General features: G+C 42.2%; 1 protein-coding gene across 1 annotated transcript in view; it reads left to right on the top strand.

The window, feature by feature from the left end:
• Ser (protein serrate) overlaps window positions 1-23167 on the top strand; it is a 243687-nt gene that overhangs the window by 22764 nt on the left and 197756 nt on the right. Inside the window, exon 2 of the mRNA XM_019049018.2 lies at window positions 17394-17690. Coding sequence (XP_018904563.2) covers window positions 17394-17690 — 297 coding nt within the window. The remainder of the gene's footprint in view (window positions 1-17393; window positions 17691-23167) is intronic.

Genomic DNA, 23167 nt, shown 5'->3' with positions numbered 1-23167 from the left:
TTAACGGAGAAGAAAGCTCGAGAAATTTGCAAGTTATTACGTCGACTAGTTTTCCAAGGGAATAATATAGTATGGCTGGAAGCCTACAACGTCGCAATAAGCGGAGATACGTGGTCTCGCACTTTAGCCATCGATATTCTTCGGCAAAAAACTCGAATTTTGCGCCGATCCTCGTCAAAAAATTAAGGATTCGAGTGAGGGGGAGGGGGGTTAGCCCCGTGGGTGTATTGCAAGAGCGGGGCTTAATGATAGAAGAAACGCCGAGTATTATTCGAAGGTCCATATCCAGCACGATCTGGCCATGGCGGCGCCGAATCGGCGACCGGTCGGTCGGTCGATTAACACGGCCGGCCCAAGTGTTGGTAAATGATATCTATATCTGCGATGCGCACCCCGATAAAGGCGGAGCTTCGACGCGGGAAAGAGCCGTGATTGCGCGCATTGTTTGAAATCGGCCGCGTTGCCGCCGGGGGGTTTTCGGGGGCGTCCGGGGGCTCCGCGCGGGGTCGGCTCGGCAACGCCGGGGTTGATAATTACAAGCGATAAGTCGCAGCATGTGTCGCGGGCTCGCGGTCGCGCCGACCCACACTTGTTCGCGGGGTGCTCCCTGTTGCCTGGTGGACCCAAACGGGCCCCGGTCCCCCCGGATTAAACCCCACACTGGAAAAAAAAACGCATTGTATCTAGCGTTCAGACTCTTGAAAACATTGACAAGAAAAAATCCTCTTGATTTAATCGGATTTAAGCTTAAATCGAAAGAAAATCCGCTCAAATTAAGAAACTTGGTTCTTGATTTAAGCACTTATCCGATTGAATCAAGAGTATTTTTTCTCGTCGATGTTTTTAAGAGTCTGGACTCTAGAGCCGTGCCCCCCCCCCCCCTCCCGTGCAGCTTGAAACATGACTCTAGCATGAAAACAGCTTACGCCGCAAGTTTGAATAGTCGCGTCAAACACAGTGCGTCCGGCGCGGGGCTGGCGCGCACGGCGCGGAACGCATAGTAGCGCCTTTCAAAACCGCAAGATACTTCATGCATTGCACTTATACAGCACGGTGCGGGCGACGCACTATGGTCCACAGACCCTATTTAACGGAACTTTAGTCAAATTTTGAGGGTGGAAAAAATTAAAGTTTGGCACTACAGTTTTATAGTACATACTCTCATGGATCGTCACCTAAGTTTTCATCGACTAATAATGATTTATAAGATTGTGACGGACCCTAACAACAGAGCGCGCGACAGGTCTTCATTAGCTGATTGTGAGCCGCATTCGGTGGTGCGTTACAGGGGGTGCGGTGGCGTTTGCGGACGTGGCGTTTGCGGATTCTAAGAATCGGGTGGCGTTTGCGGATTCTCATATTTTGACGGTGGCGATTGCGGACAGGCGGAACAGGGCCGGTGGACTTTGCGGATCATAGAATTTCGGCGGTGGCGATTGCGGACGGAGGGGTAGGCACCTACTTATGCTGCCCCCCACCCCTGCGCTGTATATTAAAAAGAAAAATTACCGGAGAGGATCTGGATTCCTTTTCGTGGATGTAGAATGAAAAAAAATATTAATATTAAACATTAGTATTATTTTAGTATGAAAACATATGAGCAGTGAACATACAGTACATTTTTAAAAAAGGCATATCAGAAATCGCAAGAAACTGAAAAATCGTCAGTTTCAGTCCATTTTTAGGATGAAAAACATGCTGTAAATTCTAGTCCAAAATTACTGAAAGTCAAACAATTAAAATGTGTTTTCATTTTTCGTATGTAATTTTTTGACTTCCAGTAATTTTGGACTAGAATTTACAACATGTTTTTCATCCTAAAAATGGTCTGAAACTGACGTTTTTTCAGTTTCTTTTTACAGTTTTCAATTTACTGTATGTTCACTGCTCATATGTTTTTATACTAAAATAATACTAATGTTTAATACTAATATTTTTTTCATTCTACATCCACGAAAAGGAATCCAGAGCCTCTCCGGTAATTTTTCTCTTTAATATACAGCGCAGGGGTGGGGGGTAGCATATGTAGGTGCCTACTCCTCCGTCCGCAATCGCCACCGCCGAAATTCTACACTGAAAAAAATGAGTTAGCGTCAGATGACTAAAAATGGTTTCTATACACTAACTCATATTGTGTGATTTGGACACACATGATTTTTGGTTTCTGTACACTAACCACTATTAGTGCTGGGAACTAATTCCGCTACTCTAATTCGCATTCGGTAGGGTTGGGTCAACCTAACCTCAAAACTGAGAGAGGAGAAAATGGCTTAGCGAATGATAACTGGACAATACTTTCAGGAAAAGAAGATTTCTTAAAAGATGAGAGGTAAAAATAAACTGACCGGTTCCAAATGAACGACAGAGGAAAGGAATATCCCATAGGTATGTGCAAGTAGACAGAATTATCCTTTAGAGAGACACACACTCACACATGAAACGGTAGCGAATGTTCACCCTGAATAAACATATCTCGTCCGAACACTTGAGATATTCTTTTGAAATTACGGGAGAACACGAACTATAGAAGTAAGCAGTAAGTTCACAGATTTTCGTAAAATATAAACTAAACGCGGGACGCTTTAATCGCAATTTAATACAGAAGATTGACGACTCCAACGAATATCATGCTTGTTTACGTTTTGAATCGAACAGACGATTTCTAACCTTAACAGGTTTATTTATGTTGCTTTCGAACGTTTTCAAGAAAGAGAGGACACTATAAATCATACCGGGAGTATTTACATTGTCAAACGAGCCCGAAATTTCACATTTTAATTGATTTTCACGAGCTGACGCGATTGAGGCTGTTGTACTGACGCCACTTTTTCGAAACTAAATAAATGTAACGGACAATGTGGCAGTTAGTGTTGAGGGCGAATTAGTTTGACCCGAAGGTGAATTTGTCTTACCACAGCGCTAATTTTACAGCTAGTGCTGTTTTTCAATTCTGGTTCGCGCTCTAGTAAAGTCAAGTCAACGTATGAAGCGAATTGATTGGTGCTTCAGTACAATAAATTAGTTCTGAAGCCTAATTTTGATTCTACTTGGCGAGAACTTACCAAATTAGTTCTCAACGCTAACTACTTTTTTTTCAGTGTATGATCCGCAAAGTCCACCGGCCCTGTTCCGCCTGTCCGCAATCGCCACCGTCAAAATATGAGAATCCGCAAACGCCACCCGATTCTTAGAATCCGCAAACGCCACGTCCGCAAACGCCACCGCACCGTTACAGGGTGTTTATTTTACCGAGTTACGCCTCATCTATGTAAATTTTTGGGCAACATGGATCCACCTGATGGCAAGTGACTTCCTTTTCACCCCGTTTCATTAATTTTGAACCGAAATTTGTATGCTTTTGAACGCTCCAAACATACGCCAAAAAATGCTAGAAATAAGTGAAATTCGTAATTTTTAGGAAGCTCTAACTTTTTTTTAATTCTAGTTAATGCTTTGCGGATTGAGAAATCTTGTTCAACATATCCTTAAGTTTAAAATGATGCCAATTTAAATTGCGCCTTTTTGCGCCTAACGGTCGAAATCAATTTTTTTCGGAGTGCACCTCCGTGCATCAAAATGTGGAATATTCAATGCATTTTTGGCGTTTTTGCGACTGTTAAATTTTTTCTAGGTACAAAATAAAAGTATTCCGATATATTTTGATCTACTGAGTCCGAAAATGACCTTTGTTTTTTCTTATCACCTCTCACTTTTCCGAAAAAGCGACTTTTTCCCGGGAAAATGAGCAATTTTGACGTATTTTTGTCATAATTGCAATTCATGTTGATAAATTATACTGGACCCGTGATAAAAAAATTCTGTCATGTATATTAAGCTGCTAAATCCGAATATGACATAGGTTTTGGTTTATCACCCTCCACTTCTCCGATAATGCCGATTTTTCCGCGCCTTTTGGGTAAAACCTTTCCCGGACTCTAAGTGTGTTAAAGATACGGTTTAAAATTGATGTCGATGTTTGATATATCGATTCTTATGTATTTTGACTTGCTAAACCCGAATATGACCTTAGATTTTTCCTATCACCCCTCTTTATCCCGGAAAATTCAATTTTTCCCGGAGAACGAGCTTTTTTGGTATTTTTGCGACGATTTTCCGTATTCTGAGGAAAACGGGGGGTTGTAAGAGGCAAGTTGAGGTTGAACTCCGGTTGAATATTTCTTAAGACGTCAGAGAAGACCTAAAGAGGAACTTGGAAAATCGCTACAACTCCATACAATAGGAAAATTGGCGCAAAAATACCGAAAAAGCTCGCTCTCCGAGGAAAATTGAATTTTCCGGGATAATGAGGGGTGATAGGAAAAATCTAATGTCATATTTGGGTTTAGCAAGTCAAAATACATAAGAATCGATATATCAAACATCGACATCAATTTTAAACCGTATTTTTAACACACTTAGAGTCCGGGAAAGGTTTTACCCAAAAGGCGCGGAAAAATCGGCATTATCGGAGAAGTGGAGGGTGATAAACCAAAACCTATGTCATATTCGGATTTAGCAGCTTAATATACATGACAGAATTTCTTTATCACGGGTCCAGTATAATTTATCAACATGAATTGCAATTATGACAAAAATACGTCAAATTTGCTCATTTTCCCGGGAAAAAGTCGCTTTTTCGGAAAAGTGAGAGGTGATAAGAAAAAACAAAGGTCATTTTCGGACTCAGTAGATCAAAATACATCGAAATAGTACTATTTAGTGCCTGGAAAAAATTTTACCTATATGTTGCAGAGGTCAACGGTCGCGAAAACACCAAAAATGTCCATTTTTCCGGGTAAAATCGGCTTTTCCGGAAAATTTAAGGGCGATGGACCAAGACGGAGGTCATATTTGGATTTACCGCCTAAAAATATATGAGAACTATCTGATCTCGACCGAGAGACACTTTTGTTATTATTTTTATACATGTCAAAATAGGGTGGAAAAAATCTTCTGTCTTAAAAGCGCCAGAAATCACATTTGAAGTTAAGTTTATCGGTCAGGATGTTACTATTTTGTTAAACTAAGATGTAAAATGAAATCAGCGACCCAAAAAACATAACATTTAACACCTTTTATAACGAAGCAGTGCATTTTCGAATAAAGTTCCGTTAAATCCAGTCTGTGGACCATAGTGCGACGCGGAGTATAGCGCCTTACAAGTCAGCAGGATACTTCAGGCATTGCGCGCATTTCACGGTGCGCTCTCAAGTTTTTCTTGTCAATGTTTTCAAGAGTCTGGACCCTAGATCCTATGTGTTTTTTTCCAGTGTACGCTCATAAAAATATATTTTTCTTTTCATTGGAACCGATTATTTTCCAAATCACGCAAACGTCAAAATTTCGAATGCGAAAAAAACAAGAAAACCCGTTTTATTCGCTTTGTTGACGATCTTCGATTTCCGAAAAGTGCAAGTTCTTTTAGAAGACCATTTTGAAATCGGACATGATTCATGATTGATTATACCGGGGAAAACAAAAGAAGATTCCCTCTCTACCACCGGAATCGGAATAGAGATTGGCCCTTGCGAGGTTTGAAAAGTGATCGGTTCATGTGACAATTTTATGAAGGATGAATTAATTGTAATTTTACAGTCCTTAGACTTCCGAGAAAAGCAGCAAATTAGGAAAATCAAGCACTCTAACCATTGGGGTCTTCAGAGCCCCGCTGTTGATCGACGTGAACATCAAAAGCTTTTGAGCTTTTAAGTAGCTATTAGTGGGGAAACTTTCAATTGAACATCGACCTACGCCTATCAATGTTGAATCTGTCAAGAGTTACGTGTCGCTTTTTGGGATAAGCTCTAACTATAACTTCCTATGTCCACACCTTACTTTTTTACCTCATTTTCTGCATGGGCTGGAATGCCGTTGAAACGAAGGATAACATTTCCTAGAGCGCAGTGGAAGCTGGTCAAAGTAATAATTGAAAACGACGCTGAAACTTTATCCGTCCACAGGAAAAGACGTTTTGTTTATAGGTGTAATTCCAGCGATTGATTGATCGGTCAGTTACTCAGTCGCACGTTTAGCGTAATTGAATTTTCATGGTCGAATTTACGTACCACTTGAGTTCCTGATGTTGAGAGAAAAAATTACGAGAAATTTGATCGAACCGTTTCCTTGAAAATTTGCATTTTCGAATTTGAAATCATCAAGTTTTCCAGCAAAATTTCATAGGTATAAGTGAGTCCGTGTCTGATTTAACCTGCGTCTGCTGTAAATTTTTTCCCCAAGTCCCCATGCTCTCTTGTAACCCAACCCTCTAACCTCCTATTTTCTCTCTTTCCTCGAATTTCTCTTCACTCTCACAGCATTTAGCATCGCTCCTCGTTCAGCTATATGTTCCTTTGTCGTTCCTCAGTGCTTCGCGTCTTATTGAACCGGCATTCCCATGCCAAGTCCATTTCAACTATGGACGGCTCTTATCTCCTTTCTGCATGGTGCACTCTAGAATAAAGATGCGTGTGTATTACTTCCTGGTCCTGTTGAGTTCTAAGAAGCTCAGTCAAAACCGCCGAAGTAATTTCTTTGGCTCCCTCCCAAATGAAGCAATATTTCGGCCCCCTCACTTTTCCAAAAAGATAAAAGGAGAATAGCTTGGAGGATTACTAATTGCATCCTTCCTTGAAAGAAAGATTCAAAACCAATTGCAGCTATCGATTTTTTTTATGCGCTTCCTCCCGCTTCCCGCCTATGCTGCCATGCCAAGGGAAAACGTCGTATGAACATGCGGACTTGCCAAATTTCCATCGGCACGATGTTTATTTTGGAGGGTAGCATTGCATATTTGTCCATGAAATTTTTGGATATTTCTAATGAAATGCGGAAAATATTTTCTGAAAAATTGGAAGAAAAATATTCATAACTTTCCCAATCAATTCGTATTTTATCAAAGGGAACTTTGCAACGTCTGAAGGCTTGTACGGTGTTCTTCCTTAGTACGGCAGTGTGGAGCAGATGATTTCCTAGTTACAGAACGTATCTCCAACGAGTGGGCACAAAGCACTCTTTACGCTTTAAAAGAGACCTGTGGACCTCTTTATTAAAATTTTACTGCCTTTTTCATAGCTCATTGAAATGAGTCCTTCAAGTCAGTGAACCTGTTCCACACTCCTAAAAGTGCTTCCGAAATGCATTTCGAGCGTTTCCATTTTATCGAAGATTCTAAGTGGTTTTAAATGATCTCCAGTAGGAAAGAATACGATCGGATCGAAATGAAATAGCGATTGGACGAGGCTTCGCTGATCTTATTAGTTTAGTTCAAACGTCAGGAAAGAGCGCTAACGGTTGGCATCCGAAGGATGACGTAAAATTCCGGATTTCTGGTCATTGATATTATCACACCCTGCATACTGATTTGCTTCGATTTCTGACATGACGTTGATCCAATCAGCGTTAAGCATCCATGCAGCTCGTAAAATGTTGATCTTACTCCTTTTTTCGCGTCTTAAATTTTCCCTCGAATTTCATTTGTGATGTCGGCAAATAGTCGAATCAGGGATTTTACTAGATGCCATGGTAGAAAGTCAAATTTTGATGGTTTACGACGTCTTGTATGTCATGGACGAAAAGCTCTAGAGTTTCCAATGTTTCAATGGAGGAATTCATCAAATTTACGAACACCACTTGTATTTTTCCCTGCAATTGTTCCTCATTATTTTGAACGTCAATATTGAGACTGCAATAATAATATACAAGGGTACGTTTACTAGAGAGAACACCGCCGTATTTTGTTATATCGTAGTGGGTGGACATTCAAAAGTCAGGTCAAGATGCGTCTGCCTAGCCTCCCACTCCCCAGTATCTATTGAAATGAAGGGCACCGACGACTTCTTTCCTCTTGAAAGTGATCCGAGGGAGGGCACCAGGCCCTCTGTGTCTCCTTCACGAGGAATTTCTAATTCTATCGATAGAAACATGGACGCAACAAAATCAAGACTAGCTCCAAATTATTACTTAGCGGCGACTTTTCTCTTGGCGCCATGTGCCGTACCCAAATGATCTGGCTTTGAGGCCTAAAAGAGTAAGACGTGGCTTCAGGCAGGGCTTATACATATAGGCCTCGAAGCCGGATCATTCGGGTATGGCACATGGCATCCAGAGAGGTTAGGAGGTATCTCGCATTTTGATTTCGGAGACGTCGAATGAGATATGGCATGGACTGGATGGAATTTCACAAAATATCATATGTCTAGAAAACTTACCAGCGTTCGCAAAATAGGTGGCAATCGGCTGGTCGACAACAACAAATTTTGATTTTCTGTTATAAGTACATCTTATATACAGTTGCGGCATATGATTCGGGGCTCCGTTTCCATCCATAATGATTCCAATGATCCAATGATTACACTGATATTGGTCGATTACACAATGATACCACTTTTTATTGCACCACTTCTTGACACTTGACTCGCACTTCGGTCGCCACTTCCTGGGAGCTACTCACGGAGACTAGCGCCGACGCGTCGCGATTTGTAGACGAAGACGGTAACGGTCGCTGCGCGTGGAGACTGCGCAAAAAAATTCAGCTCTCTTCATCCATAGATCACTCAGACTCGGAGCTGAAAAATCTCCTCTGGAACGATCCTTGTCTTTTCTGGAGTGATACTTGTCATTGGGTTTCGTCAATATAGCGCTTAGCTCACAAAGCACTTGAATGGCTCTGCTGGGAGCTTTTCTCGTCGGAGCAAGTTATTTTACTCACCGCAAAAAGTTTTCACTCAATGCTTTGAGCAGGTCAGCTCCGAAATATTTCACTCCGACCACTCAAACCAGAATAATTTTATGAAATCGTTCATGCTTAGTAACACCATTTGCAGTATGAGAAAAAAAGATAAATACTACTTATACTTATAAATAATAATATTTTCATAAATACTCTGCAGGCCCACCAAGCCAATACATCTCGCTTATATCATAAGCACATTTTGCAACTGGAAAGAGCTAAGGTCAACATATACTTCAACAAACAATGTCGACTTAGCGTTTAAAATGTTTATAAAATAAATAAAGCAGCGATAACCATAACACCTTGGCTAAAATCCTTCTCTTTCTCAAACTAGAATAATTTTTATCAGTGTATGAAAATCTTTTCATTTTTTTTATCGTTCTTTTGTCGAAGCGGGTCTAAGAGAGGGCGAAGCGCCGGTTGGGCCGCATAGCGGCTAGGGGGCATAGTCCCCTAGCACAATCTATGCCGAACCACTCAAAGTAGCGTAGCAATCGAAGACGGAGGAGAAAACAACGATTCCCGAGCTCATTTAAAATTTGATGGAAGCAAGATTCAAGCGACAGCTCGGCATGCGTAATTCGCGGAGCAGCGCGATCACCGGCAGCTTTTCCCAACGTGTGCTGACCTGGAAGCCTCAACGTCCGCGACGCGGCGTCTCGGTTTCCCGGGAGGAACCGCCCAACTCCCTCCGGACGGCCGCGAGCGTCCGCGGTTCTGGCAAGCGCCGGGCGCGGGAAAGATGAGAGATTAGGGTGGCCGTCAGTGTCAGCGACTCTCCGCCGGGCCGGGAGCCGCGATATTGGATCGGGCCGTTGCCGTCGGTCGTTTGTTGGCGTGTCAATTGGACCGCTGTCACCGATCACTTGTCGCCGTCCCGGGCCCGCGTCACCCGATGACGGCGGCTGTCTTCACACCGAAACTGTCCGAGCCCGGAGGTCCGCTCGCCGGACCGTTGCCGCCCTTTCTCGCTCGCGTCCCCATTCCGCCCGGCTTCGCTGAAACCCCACTTTGTTCGCAATTGTAGGTGAACCGAGTACTAGTTGTAGTGTCTATCAGGGTGGCAAAATTTCATGAAAAATCGAGTCTTAAAAACACGTGAAATATTTCATGAAATTGCAGAAATTTATGAAAGTTGAAAAATATCGGTTCCTTTTTATGTCTAGCAAAATGTAAAATTAAGATTTTCCTCTATATTCGCTGAAATCCCACTTTGTTCCCGATTGTAGGTGAACCGAGTACCAGTTAAAGTGTCTATCAGGGTGGCAAAATTTCATGAAAAATAGAATCTTGAAACACGTGAAATATTTCATGAAATTTATGAAAGTTGAAAAATATCGGTTCCTTTTATGTCTAGCAAAATGTAAAATTAAGATTTTCTTCTATATTTGGGTGTTTTAGTGCGGGTTGCATACTCTTGCCCCTGAAAAATATGAAATATTTCACAGCCTCGTGAAGTTTCATGAAATGTACCATTGCTCTCGTCCCCATTCCGCCCAGCTTCGCTGAAATCCCACTTTGTTCGCAATTGTAGGTGAACCAAGTACAGTCGAACCTCGATAACTCGAAGCTGAAGGGAAGCGATGAAAAATTCGAGTTATTGAGGTTTCGAGATTATCGAGGTTTCGAGTTAACGAGGTTTGGAGATGAAAAATTCGAGTTATCGAGGTTGGAGGTTCGAGGTTGGTGCTAGGTCAATTTAGAAAAAAAAAACCGTTATTTGTTTTACGTTATCATAATAAGGGAATATTGGGGAATGAAAATAGGAACTAATATTTAACCTCACGTCCGATTGGGGTAGGGCAATGGTTTATTATTGGAAAAAATATGTACACAAAGATCAAGAATTAAATTTTAAAAAACTGAGTTATTCTGCTCTGCTGCAAGTGTTGCAAACGGTGTCTATCTACCTCATTTTCAAGTGTTACCAAAGCAGAAAAAACATCCTCGTTTTTTAATATCGTTGAGAGGGTGCTGGGTGGGATACCGAACTCTTTTGCAATTTGTTCCTTTGTCTTCGCACCTCTGTTTTTCACCGCCTCCAATATGCTCACTTTTTGGGCGACTCTCAACGCGGAACACTTGCGCATTTTTTTTTAACGCGTCACAACATTAACTGATGATAAACTGATTAACCTGCCACCGCTGATTGCCTGCGGCCGCCTTGAGATTATCTGGGCCGAAGCATCCTTCGAGTTATAGAGGTTTTTCTCCAATTCCTTCGAGTTACTGAGGTACATATTTGACACATGGTAGTTGCCTTCGAGTTATAGAGTTAAACCGCCGATTCCTTCGAGTTACTGAGGTACAAATGAGCCTCAAATGTCTTCGAGTTAACGGAACAAATTTTTCGAGTTATCGAGGATTTTGGCCTTCTGCGGAAGGGAACGGACATTTTCTTCGAGTTATTGAGGTTTTCGAGTTATCGAGGTTCGAGTTATCGAGGTTCGACTGTACTAGTTGAAGTGTCTATCGGGGTGGCAAAATTTCATGAAAAATAAAAGCTTGAAACACGTGAAACATTTCATCAAATTTCAGAAATTTATAAAAGGTGAAAAACATCGGTTCCTTTTTCTGTATAAGGAACACAAAATAGGTACAGGATCAAGGCTAAAAAGCAAGTTTAAAATATATTACGGAACGTTTCGGGGCTGAACAGCTCCCATCATCAGCCGAATTTAAAAAAAAAGAAAGGAAAATGAAGCTAAAATGATTGTGATAGATCTGCTGCCTTTTTATGTCTAGCAAAATGTAAAATTAAGATTTTCTTCTATATTTGGGTGTCTGAGTGCGGGTCGCATACTCTAGCCCCTGAAAAATATAAAATATTTCACAGCCGCGTGAAGTTTCCTGAAATGTACCACTGAAACTGCCAAACGAAATGCTGCTGAAGTAACGAAAACGAATTAGTTTCGTCGGCAAACACGTTTTACGTTTAAGTGATGTCGTTGTGACCGGTGGTCCTTCTTCATTCCAATCTTAAACCAAAGAAGCACCTACATCGACCGAAGAAAAAGCCCATTTTATTAATTCTCGGACCAGGACTTCCGTTGTCAACCTGTTTACTGGTTGCCCTCTGTAAAGAGACTGGACGTCTCCTTGAAATAACAGGAAAACCTTTGAACAAAACATGTTGCACACTACCAGCTGTAGCTCTTTCACGATTTGTAATTCGTTCAGAAATCGAAGTAGGAAGTTTACCGTTCTCATAAGTGTCTGCTATAAACGAGACGTTCTCAAGAAATCCGGTTCAAAACACTTATTTGTGGCAATTTCGATCCTGGCTAAGACCTGCAGGTACTTTGATGATTCTTTTGATTTGATTTATAAAATCTGTTGATGATTCTCTAATACGCAAGGTATTCTCTTCACCATATTCGCCCCTCAACATTATTTCTAACAATAAGTGACCGATTCTATAGTTTCCAAGTTCTCAGGTCAGACTGCTACTGGCAGCAAAAACTGATGAAAAGCCGCCGGAAACAGGCAACCATGGAATCCGTCAAACTCAGCTGTCTTGTTATTTTGCCCTCACCAGGGCCGTCTTTATCGACCATCAGTGAACATATTCTGCATGCGCATTCGTGTGGTCAACCCAGCGTTGTCGGAACGAAGGAGCAATTCTTGTTTGCGACTAACTGCAAACGTATAATATGTGACACTTGACTTGCACATAAACTGAAGTTGCTTTCGGAAGGTGTCGACTACTCTGAGTCTCGCGGGGATGAATGGAGGTCTTCAAATTTTCGTTTAAAAGACAGTGATTGGCTATCGAGCTGAAGGAGAGAGGTAAGAAAACATGCAGTGCCGAAAGAAGGCTGAAATTCCTTGATTAATTGAAAATTAGGACGTTTCGGCGCGTGAGGGTAGTAGTATCATATCTGTGGTAAAGTGAAGGGAAGATACTTTCAAAGATGAATTTTCTAACCAGTACTTTTGCCTTAATATTGCTTGGAAGGAATCATACGATGACGTTTTGATGTCCAGCGGCAGCGTTATCAACAGGAATATGGACACTGGAAAAAAAAAAAAAACACATTGGATCCAGAGTCCACACTCTTAAAAACATCGACAAGAAAAAATACTTTTGATTCAATCAGTTTTAAACTTAAATCAAGCACCAAGCCTCTTAATTTGAGCGGATTTCCTTTTGATTCAAGCTTAAATCTGATTGAATCAAGAGTCCATTTTCTTGTCAATGTTTTCAAGAGTTTGCACTCTAGATACAATGTGTTTTTTTTTTCCAGTGCAGACGCATTTTTCCCTCGGTTAACTTCGCAAATTTCCCGCCCAGGATTCTCTTTCCCTCGGTTGATCCTTCATTTTTTATCGTTTTATCATTTATTTTCGGTGCGCTTTGTTTTCCTTTTTCCTTATAACGATAAGTAACAGCAAACGGGGGGTGTAGGGAGGGGGAGTTGAGAGATCTCGGTGTGCCGTGGGTACATCCCTGTCGCGAATCTGGCGGCTGCGTACGCGTAGTCGTCGGAGCAGAATTTAATATAAATACAGCTTCATAAATCCTTCGGCTTGACTGGGCCTACCGCGAGCTCCTGCCGGGCGCCCCGCTCCGAAAAATCGCCTTTACTCGCGGGATTTTTCCGGGGAGTTAAGCGGTTTTTGTCGACTCCTTCGGCTCGTCGTGAACTATTCCACTCTGCTCGGATTCAATTGGGAGCTTACCCGAGCTCGGACATCCACCAATCAACGCAAATTGCACCCGATCCTATCAGGTTTCGCGACTTGCCGGTAGCCGGATCGCTGCCCAATCCTCCGAACCGGTTCAAAATTTGAGATGATACACGTGTATTTTTGCAGCCAAAAAAGTAACTAAGATTTTGGCTTTTTAGAAAGTACAACATAAAAGTGGATCGCATTTTGCAAAAAGGCACTCAACATCGCTAAGATTTTGCAATTTTTTCTTTACTTTGCAAATATATACTGACCATAGAAACAAGTTTTATCTTTACTCTTAATAAACTATGAAATTACTACGATACTTACCTACTACTTAATATATTTAAGTGTGTACTACATCAAAAATATATCCTTGCAATTAAAATGATTGCTTACTTCGAAAAGTATGACGTACAACTGACTTACTTTCATGATGTTTACTAATACTTAGAGGTAGATCCTGACCTACCTCAATATTAGCCTTATCTGTATTTCGTAATTTTTGCCTCATGCAGTAAAACATTTTAAACCCTTGTAAGAATTTACCTTTAAAGTTATACTTTTGAATCGACCTCCTAGTTTGCAAAATTGTCCTTTTTATGCATCCAGGTCGAGGATCCCCTCAAACCCTCCTATGATCATTTTGTAAACCATGGGTCTTCCCGAACGGAAAAGCTGTCGACCCTTATTCGCCAGGCCGGGAACCACTTTAGGGCAGATCACCCTATTTTTGGCCCTAACGCCGAGGAACACCACCGGGCCGATTGCGGGGCTGTAGCCCATAAACATCGTTGGCAACCTGGATAGGACGGTAGTCCGGGCGGTGCGGTGGTAGGCCAGGAGACTAATGGCCGAGTGGCCACTCTCATGGCGAGGCCCAATTTCGCATTCGTCAGTGAATTTGTTCGCTGTCACCCAATAAATACACGAGATTCTATCTCTAATCACTCACATGGCCGGCTCCCGGTTGTAAACAACGGGTCCTGGCCAACTGGGGCCCTAGTCCGAGCCGGAGCGGAGCTTTCGAAATGCGATCCGAGACTTCAAGAGCGACACCAGCTAACCTCGTAGATCCGCTTCACTGTCCACTACGAGCGGGTGCATCTTTTGGTGTTCACCCCGATTTGGTCATCCACTAAATTAGAGGGAAATAGGTCTTTGCGGTCAAATGCATAATTTTAATCTTTCAATTTCTGAACTTGCTCTGTGGAAAATGATGTTACGATAGTGAGAATAGATCCAAAAGTTAGCCTCAAAATTCCTCAGCTAATATCCTTAAAATCGTGTATGTAATTTTTCGCCGGAAAAAAATTCTGGAAACAAGTTACAGGTTAAGGCCCTGTCCACACGAGCGCGGTTCGAGGAACTTATTCGACGAACTGCTCAGTTCCCGGAACTTATTCCTTGAAACGAGGGATGCTGCCCACACGAGTTCGCCCGAACTGGAACCGGAACTTCAATAAAACTAAACAATTATCGCAAAATAATAGATTATTACGGCCGCCAAAGTAAGAAAAATAAATGTCAAGACATGTAAAGGACGTTAAAAAACAAAAACAAACAAATTCACATTAAAAAAACATATATAGAAGCTCGGAGTACGGGGGAAGTTCGGGGTTTTGGAGGAATAAGTTTTTAGCTCAGCTGAAACTTGTTCCGGGAACAAGTTCCTCGGAATGAGTTATCCGCGAACCGCGCTCGTGTGGACAAGGCCTGAGTAGGCGAAGAAATCGTCGACAAATCAGCTATTGGATACTTGTTCCTAATTTGATTCCGCCCGAGGAAAGGAAATGATTCAGTATCCAGTAAGATCGCGTCGCAGAAGTTAACGCGAGAACCAATTTTCTCACGGAACAAAACCCTGGAGACAGAAAATGACGAGAACTCTGCAGGGCATCGTGCATGCTTTCTCAGTTAATGTCCCATACTCCCGTTGACAATGTTCCTTGTCTTCCCAAGTTGCAGAGCGGTTGATCGCCGAAACACCCTTGTCTACGTCTGATGACACGTTCCTGTCAGATAATCGTAATAAATAATCATCTCTACTGCTTTGACTGACGGCATCGCGCAACTCCCCCCTCCTCCGAGCTCGCGGTCCGTTTGAATTTATTTCCCCTTTTCCGTCCGCAATTTTAATTAATATCATACTTTCTCTCGCACGATCTGCGGTGAAAAAAGTCGGAGTATGGAATAAATTTCGTGCCGCGGGGCGCAGGAACGGAGGCCTCGTCCGCTGCTCGAGGTTTTTTGAGTTCGATTCAAATGAACAGGTGTAATTGAGACTAGTTCAGGCGGAGACTGATTTTAAATCAGACAGTTCATTGCGTTGCGGCCTGGTCTTGAGACTTTAACGTGGTAGCTGGGATCCCGGGTATTGCCCGGCGTGGAATTGTGCGAGCTGCGTTGTCGTTGTGCGTTAATCGCATGGAGAAAATAGGTACGCAGTACTATAGATCACAGTGCTCCAGTCGATTCCCGACCTGCGGGCTGATTATTGAAATTGATGGACAAAGCTATGGACAATGAAGACGAAGGGAATATAGAGCAGTCCGATTGGTTGAAATGGGTGGTTGTATATACAGGGTGTCCGGAAGTCAACGGACTCAACTTTCAGGATCGCTTTTTCGGCTCAAAATATGTTTTTTTTTCTAAGACACACATGCCCGAAAACGCTTCATAAGTGAGCTATGCGCTTCCAAAGTTGCCACTTATATGAAAAAATGACGAGAATTTACATCAATTTGAAAGAAAAAAAATGGCAACTTTGGAAGCGAATATCTCACTTATAAAGCGTTTTCGGGCATATGTGTTTGGGGGAAAAAAAAGTCATATATTGAGCCGAAAAAGCGATCCTGAAAGTTAAGTACGTTAACTTCCGGACACCCTGTAGAATTATGGGGAAAATGATGGACTAACAGTCGGGTCTCTCCTGGGTTGCCGTCAGTTGATCTGATTTTTTCTCCTCTCCCTTGGAAAATCAATTTGAAAGGAAAACTACAATGACACAGAGTCAGCTTCGTCAACACCATCAGAGAGAAAAGTGAATGGAATTTCCACGGGTCGGGAACGAGGCAATGGCACGACGAGCTGAGCCAAAGCCCTCGCGAAGAGCGCGGTGGCTACAAATCATAAACAAACTGGATGGTCGCGAAATGATGTTTCCTGTTGGAGCCCCTAACAAGCAATCAATTAACATTTAGGCCGCGGCCGGGGCGATTCGCACTTGGCCGACTGGAAAATAAGATGCTAATGGCCCGGCGAGAAGCGGTCGCGCCGCACTCGCCACTCGCCTCATGACCGCTCGCACGACAACTTTAATCGCGCGTCTGTCTTTGCGAATACTCGCGTCCCGCGTGTGCGTGCAGTCGTGCACCTTGCAATGCGTCAACGAGGATTCCTCGCGCTGCAGTTACGATTACACCCTTAAGCCGCAGTCACACGGTTAAAAGGCCTACATACACGGTTATAGTGTGAACCTTAATATTGGCTTAATTTGGGAGTCACCGATGCGTCGTTAAGCGATGAACCTTAAAGTCACTATATGGCCTGGTTACACGCTCAAATTTCCGTCAAATTCCGATCAAAGTGATGACCAAGATGACGGTCGAGAGTTATCTAGATTAATGAGTGAAATTAATTAAAACAGCTTGTTGATTCCCCTGTGACATAGGTCGGTACAACCTGGCCAGCGAAATCCGGAATTCGAATTATGATAAACGGACCATAATGTCCAATGTTTTCACTTAAATCAACTCATGATATAATTTCAAGCACTCTCTATAGAATGACTTTTTTCCATAAATTACTCCATTTCCAAGAAAATCGATGATAAACGTCGCTGTACCGACCTACGTCATCAAAAAAATTCCAAGATGCCCGAAATGCAAACACCTCCTTTTTTTCTCTATGCTATTGTTATTATCTATGCGGATTTGAGAAGGATGCTCTCGCTGAAAATTGACGATTTGCTTTGCGTGTGTTTCAGTATGCTCAGGGCTCAGGAATTTTCGAGCTGCAGATCCTAGAAATGGTCAACTTCCACGGCGAGCTCCTGAGCGGGGTCTGCTGTGGCGGGATCTACCGGCGGGATAGCTCCGAGCAGTGCGTCTACCCGTGCAACACGTTCTTCCGCGTCTGCCTGAAGGAGTACCAGGCCAACGTCTCCTCCACCGGCTCCTGCTCCTTCGGCAACACCTCCAGCCCCGTCCTCGGCGCCAACTCCTTCACCCTCACCGACCGCGACATCGGCAAACTCGTCATACCCTTCATCTTCCGATGGACCGTGAGTACCCCTCATTTCTCTACATTTCACCCCCAGTTCTACGCATCTTCCTCAAATGCAACTAAGTCTAAATAGGCTCATTTTTTCTGAGCATTTGCACAAATCTGCCCTGAAAAAACCTCCGGCCATAGAAGCCGTGCTTATGGGCTACAATGACACACCGTTCGCGTTCCGGGCTCAGAGGCCGAAAGTTCCAGGCATAGCACCCGGAGCAGATGAAACTTCGGCTCCAGCATCCGAAACTTTTGGCCTCTGAGCCCGGAACAGATAGTATGTCAATATACACTGTTAAAAATTATTCTGGCCTGAGTGGCCTGAGTGAAATGTTATGGAGCTATCCTGCCTGGAGCATCGAGTGACAAAATTTTGCGGTGAGTTAGATAGCTCGCTCTGGCATGGGAAGCTCCTTGTAGCATGTGTCACTCCAGGAAAGACAGCTATATGCTCGGGAGAGATACTTTCCACTCAGATTTAAGATACTTAAGAAGAAACAGAGCTATAATTTTCTGCGCATCATCAACGCGCATTGACCGTTACAATCTTATTCTGGAATTCACGACTGCGACGGCGTCAGTCTCCAGCCAGTGGCTTTTGCGTGAACAGTGATTAGTTGCGACTCGTGAAGGTGTACAGCAAATTAAATTTTGTTTGAAGGCTTTCCAGGATAATACCCAATGGATCCCATACCAAAGTGTTCGCTGAGTTCCTAACACGACGGAAAATAAAAATTCGTCCTAGTAGAATAGCCTACCTCCAGGAATTTTGAAAACGCCGGTAAGGGCAGCAGTTTTATGAAACTAGGTTTAAGAGGAAAAATACATATTTCGTACCATTATACTGCAAAGTTGTATCTCTTTCTCTTTTATCGCTTCATTCCTTATCGCTTGTTGATTTGCATGTGCATGGTAGTTTATTTAGATTATTCCCTATTTAAAACCATCATGTTGCTCCCGTTAATGGATTATTTGCTTTTAGTTGTACTTCCTTGTCAAGTATCTGTAGTTTCCTTGGTGAAGGTTCGTTATGCGTCTGGAGATGGCACTGTATGCCGAAAAACCTCAGGTGTATTGAATAAAATTTTGCAGTATAATTCTACGAAATTGTCATTTATTCTTTTTAGCTCGTATGATACTTTTGGGCATCAAAGCCTGATTATAAGGGTATGGCGTGGCGTCCAGTAAAGTTAGAATTCTGTTATCGTGTATATTTATTTTTTAAGCTTACACTGAATTTATGTTCACAAAATACTTAATATCTATAAAACTTTTCTTTGTCTAAAAGCGTTTTCGAAATTACTGGAGACAGCTGTTCAGCTATGACAAATATTGATTTTCCGTCGCGTGTTTGCAACTCAAAAAACACTTTGGCTCCGAATTTGTGGGATATCGGCCCGAAAGTTCCTCAAACATGATTTGATTTGCAGTACAACTTCACATCTTTTAAAAAAAAAGAACATACATTGCAGTTACAGGTGGAAGGGAAAGGCAGAAGAGGGAGGGGAGGAGAGGGAGGGGATGGAGAGGGAGGGGAGGAGAGAGGGAGGGGAGGAGACGGGGGAAACGGATCGGGGTATGAGACGGATGCCAGGGGTAAGGGGAGGGCAGTCGCCAGCGACGCAGCCCGTCCTTATGCCTGAGTTACTTTAGCTCAGCATTTCCATACTTACGTCGGAGATTTTCAACTCCGTGGAAATTGGCCCTGAGCGATGAGTGACTTCCGAGCGACTTCCTTATATAGGTCGTGCTCTGAGCTAATTTTTTTTAACAGTGTAGCCCGTACCTATTTTTAGCGTGACCGCTTGGCAACAAAGCACGAAAGTGTAATATGGAATAATGGAATATAAATCTTTTCTTTCGCACTTTTACAGGCCTGGGACTGTCCAATATCAACAGTCATTGGGCGTAGCTAATTTCTTCTTCTTCTTTTATTTTCTGGGTTGGAAGAGGTATTGTGGTGAAATTGGCATACTATTTAGTTCCTTTGCATTTAGTTCATTTGTACATAGTTATCTTTACCTTAATTTTGTCCAGTTTCAAGTAGATTCCTCAATATCTAGCGAGGAACTATTTCTTAAAATACGTAGCTCCATGCGGATAGGGGGTCGAATTTTACGCTACTGGGAGAAGGGGGAGTCCGCACTTGCTGCAAGTAACGCTGGAATCGGTGCTTTTTCCAGATGAAACGTTCAACGCGAGGTGGGAATTTGCCATCCTTATATCACCAAATTGCCAATTTCTGAAGGGGTCAGTGATTTTTATCGTTACGTATTTTATCAACGACCCTCTGCATTGTAATGGTATTCAAATTGCATTTTCTCTTTCATCTTGCCAAAAGAAACTGACCATTTAAACAGTTTTTATTTTATCTCCCTAAACTTAGAATATGGCCCTAAAAATTCCATGCATCGATCCACCTCTAGTTTTCCAGTAAGTAAATATTGGAGTTACACTCTGCCAGTAGTTCATTGAAAGGGACAGTTCAAATTTAAAACGTTGCGCATATTATGCCGTGCATTTGCACGTCATGTAAGCACTCGCTTGCTCAACGCAAGAAGTCCATTCCTCAGTTCAATCAAACAATGCTTACGGAAGCCGTTTTCCTTCGATAATTTACTTGGATTGCATTTCGCAAAGAAGAACCAGGAGCATTCCAATGTCGCTAGGATTGTGTAATTTTCTTTATCCTGCAAATCTAAACTGATCATCTATACAAATTTTATCTTTACTCTCAATATACTATGAATTCAAGAAGAAAATTATCATCGTAAATATGATTTTTTATTTTCTTTCATTATTTCAGTAATTTTGTGGCAAAGAATGTATGTTGCACAATCCTAGCAACATTGGAATACTCTTAGTTCCTTTTTGCAAAGTGCAATCCGCTTGATCTTCCGTCATGTGACTGGCAATCAAGTTATGAGAATCTCTCGAGTTCACTGCAACGGTCTTAGATTGTTGGATTCTGTTGTTACAAGACTCAAAAAGTTGCCTTATAAATTAAATAATAGAACAGACAGAAGATCATGCACTGAGTACGTTCGAATAAAATCAGGTTTGAAAACATGAAAAGGAAGCGGATTGTTATTCAATTAACATACTTAACCGACTGGCAATTTTCCTGATCGCTGCCATTTTCGGATGCTGCGAAACTGAAAGAAATTAATGTATTTTGTCTCATTCAACGATATCCTTAACGCGATCATTTTCGACATCGAAAGTTAAACGCGGAAATCAAACCGAAAATTTGAGGACCAGCCACTGCGCCGCGATGAAGATGTGCGTAATTTTCTGGATAATTTCCCCGGCGCCGACCGATATTAAGTGGGTATTTACCTGAAATTTGAATAATCATTTTGAGTGGCAAGATGCAGCGTCGATGGAAGGAGATCTCTGGGAACGACTCTAAATTAGTTTTCGACCCTCTCCCTCCGTTTCGCTATCGAAAGTAACGAACCGCGCCTTTTCAAATATTTATCAGAGTCGAGCCTCGAGAGAGGCTCCAACGATGTTGCCAGAATTTGAATCGAAGCACATTTTTTCTGCATTTATTTTTACTTTGTTTCATATTCCCTGTTTTTCACATTTTTACTGTATCACATATCGCACCATCATTGTGTTTTGTAACACATATTGCAAAGTTACAAAATTAATCGTGCAGAGTTCAATGTTCATTTAAACGACTCCAGGATTTTCTAAGCGCAGACGGTTAGGAAGTGGAAAATCGGTCATAGATCAGGCAATTTTGAGTGATTTAAGCATTTCTCAAACATTTGAGTCAATTCATCGAATATTTTGATTTTTTGAACCATTTGAGTGTCAATTGGATTATATTTTGCAATAAGTAACCACTAGCCTTGGCTCTTCCATAAAAACACAATTCTGCATAGGGAAACAAATGGCACATACGTTGTTTCTAAAATGAGCCAGAAACAGTGGTTCCCTATCGCAAAATGTGGTCCAAATCCACGCAAAAAGTCAGGAAACTTCAGATTAAATATCAGGAACATCCAAAATGAAATTTAAGTAGACACCCTGTGCCTTTTTAAAACTATATTCAATTGTTTCGGAGGCTCCTTTTGTCCTGTTCAGTGCTGTCTTCGCGACTGGCCGTTATGTTCCTTCCCCAGAATTTGTATCTCGCGTCGATAAGCTGATTTTTGTCGTCGTAAGCGCAGAAACGGCAGCTATGTCCGATTCACAAGTGAACGCAATTCCTAAGCCATTGCCCTAATTTATTTTTCTCAACGGATCACTGAAAGAAATATCTCGGTGTATATACTAAGAAAAGGGTAAAATTGCCAAGAATTCAGGGTTCTATTTGATCCCAGTTTTTTCGTGGTAAAATTACCATTTATGGAATTGGTGATTTTACCGAGAAATCTCGGTAAAATTATTGAACTTTCTCGGTAATTTTACTGGACCTTGGTTAAAACGCCAATATTTTTTATTGACCGCGGTAGAATTACCGAGATACAATGGCAAAGTTACCGGGAATTGATTACCAATAAAAGTGGTATTCTTACCTGAAAAAAAAAAAAATTACAGTAAAAATACCGGTTTTTAGGTAAGCTTACCAGTCTGTCTCGGTAAAATTACCCAAAATTGGTAAAAATAATGAGATGGTAAAGGTACCAACGGACCTTGGTAAAAACGCCGAGAATTTTTTTTCAGCGGGGATATATCCTGGCCAAACGCATTGTTTCTCGTAGATCCGGCAACAGTGAAGTCTGGCGTGAAAGAAATTAAAAGCGCCCGGGAAAACAGTAAGGATTAAAATATAAATCAATTTTACATTCTATTAATTTATTTCGAGCCCTCCGCGGTCCGCGCGGTAGCCAGCGCCCGACTGCCCGAGGCTGTTATTTGCGGTAATGGACCGGCCGCGGCCGGCCCAGCATCGCCGTTGTTTTCAAGCCAGTCGATCATCACCCGAAATTCCCGGCCCTCCGAGATCATCTCCCGGTAAAGCGGCAACAGCCCGTCGGCTGATGAGCGGTAGGCGTAGTGAAAACAAAAACCCTTCCCTCCTGTTCATCGATTACCTAAATCGAGATCCCGGATTTTTCGGCGGCGATTCCTCGCTTTAATTTCCAGTTAAACGATGTCCGCTGGCTCTCCGCACCACTTTCCCAGCACCCTTGAGTGCGCAGAAGGAGCTGAATGATCGCGGCTTTTGACCTATTTGTCTAGGGCCGTCCGCAAGTTGCGTAACGCTAGATTTGCGGTTTTTTGACACCCCCACCCCTAGGGTGTTTCTTATTTTTAAAATTTTCGAATTCGAAGGAGGTCCTGGTCTTAAGTGATGCTGTGGATAGATTAGAAGCCTCGTTCAAGGAAAACAGTTAGAAACGATTTTTACCCGGTGCTCAAACGACTTAAGTGACACAGATTGAAATTTGAGGTTTTTAGATATAATAACATTCATTTCCCACTGAAAACGTTGAGTTACAAGCCTGCAGGTCAAAAATTTCGTCCGTT

Source organism: Bemisia tabaci, chromosome 4, assembly GCF_918797505.1.
Source record: "Bemisia tabaci chromosome 4, PGI_BMITA_v3".
In the NCBI taxonomy this organism is placed as follows: domain Eukaryota; kingdom Metazoa; phylum Arthropoda; class Insecta; order Hemiptera; family Aleyrodidae; genus Bemisia; species Bemisia tabaci.
This window is presented reverse-complemented; position numbering and strand designations above follow the sequence as displayed.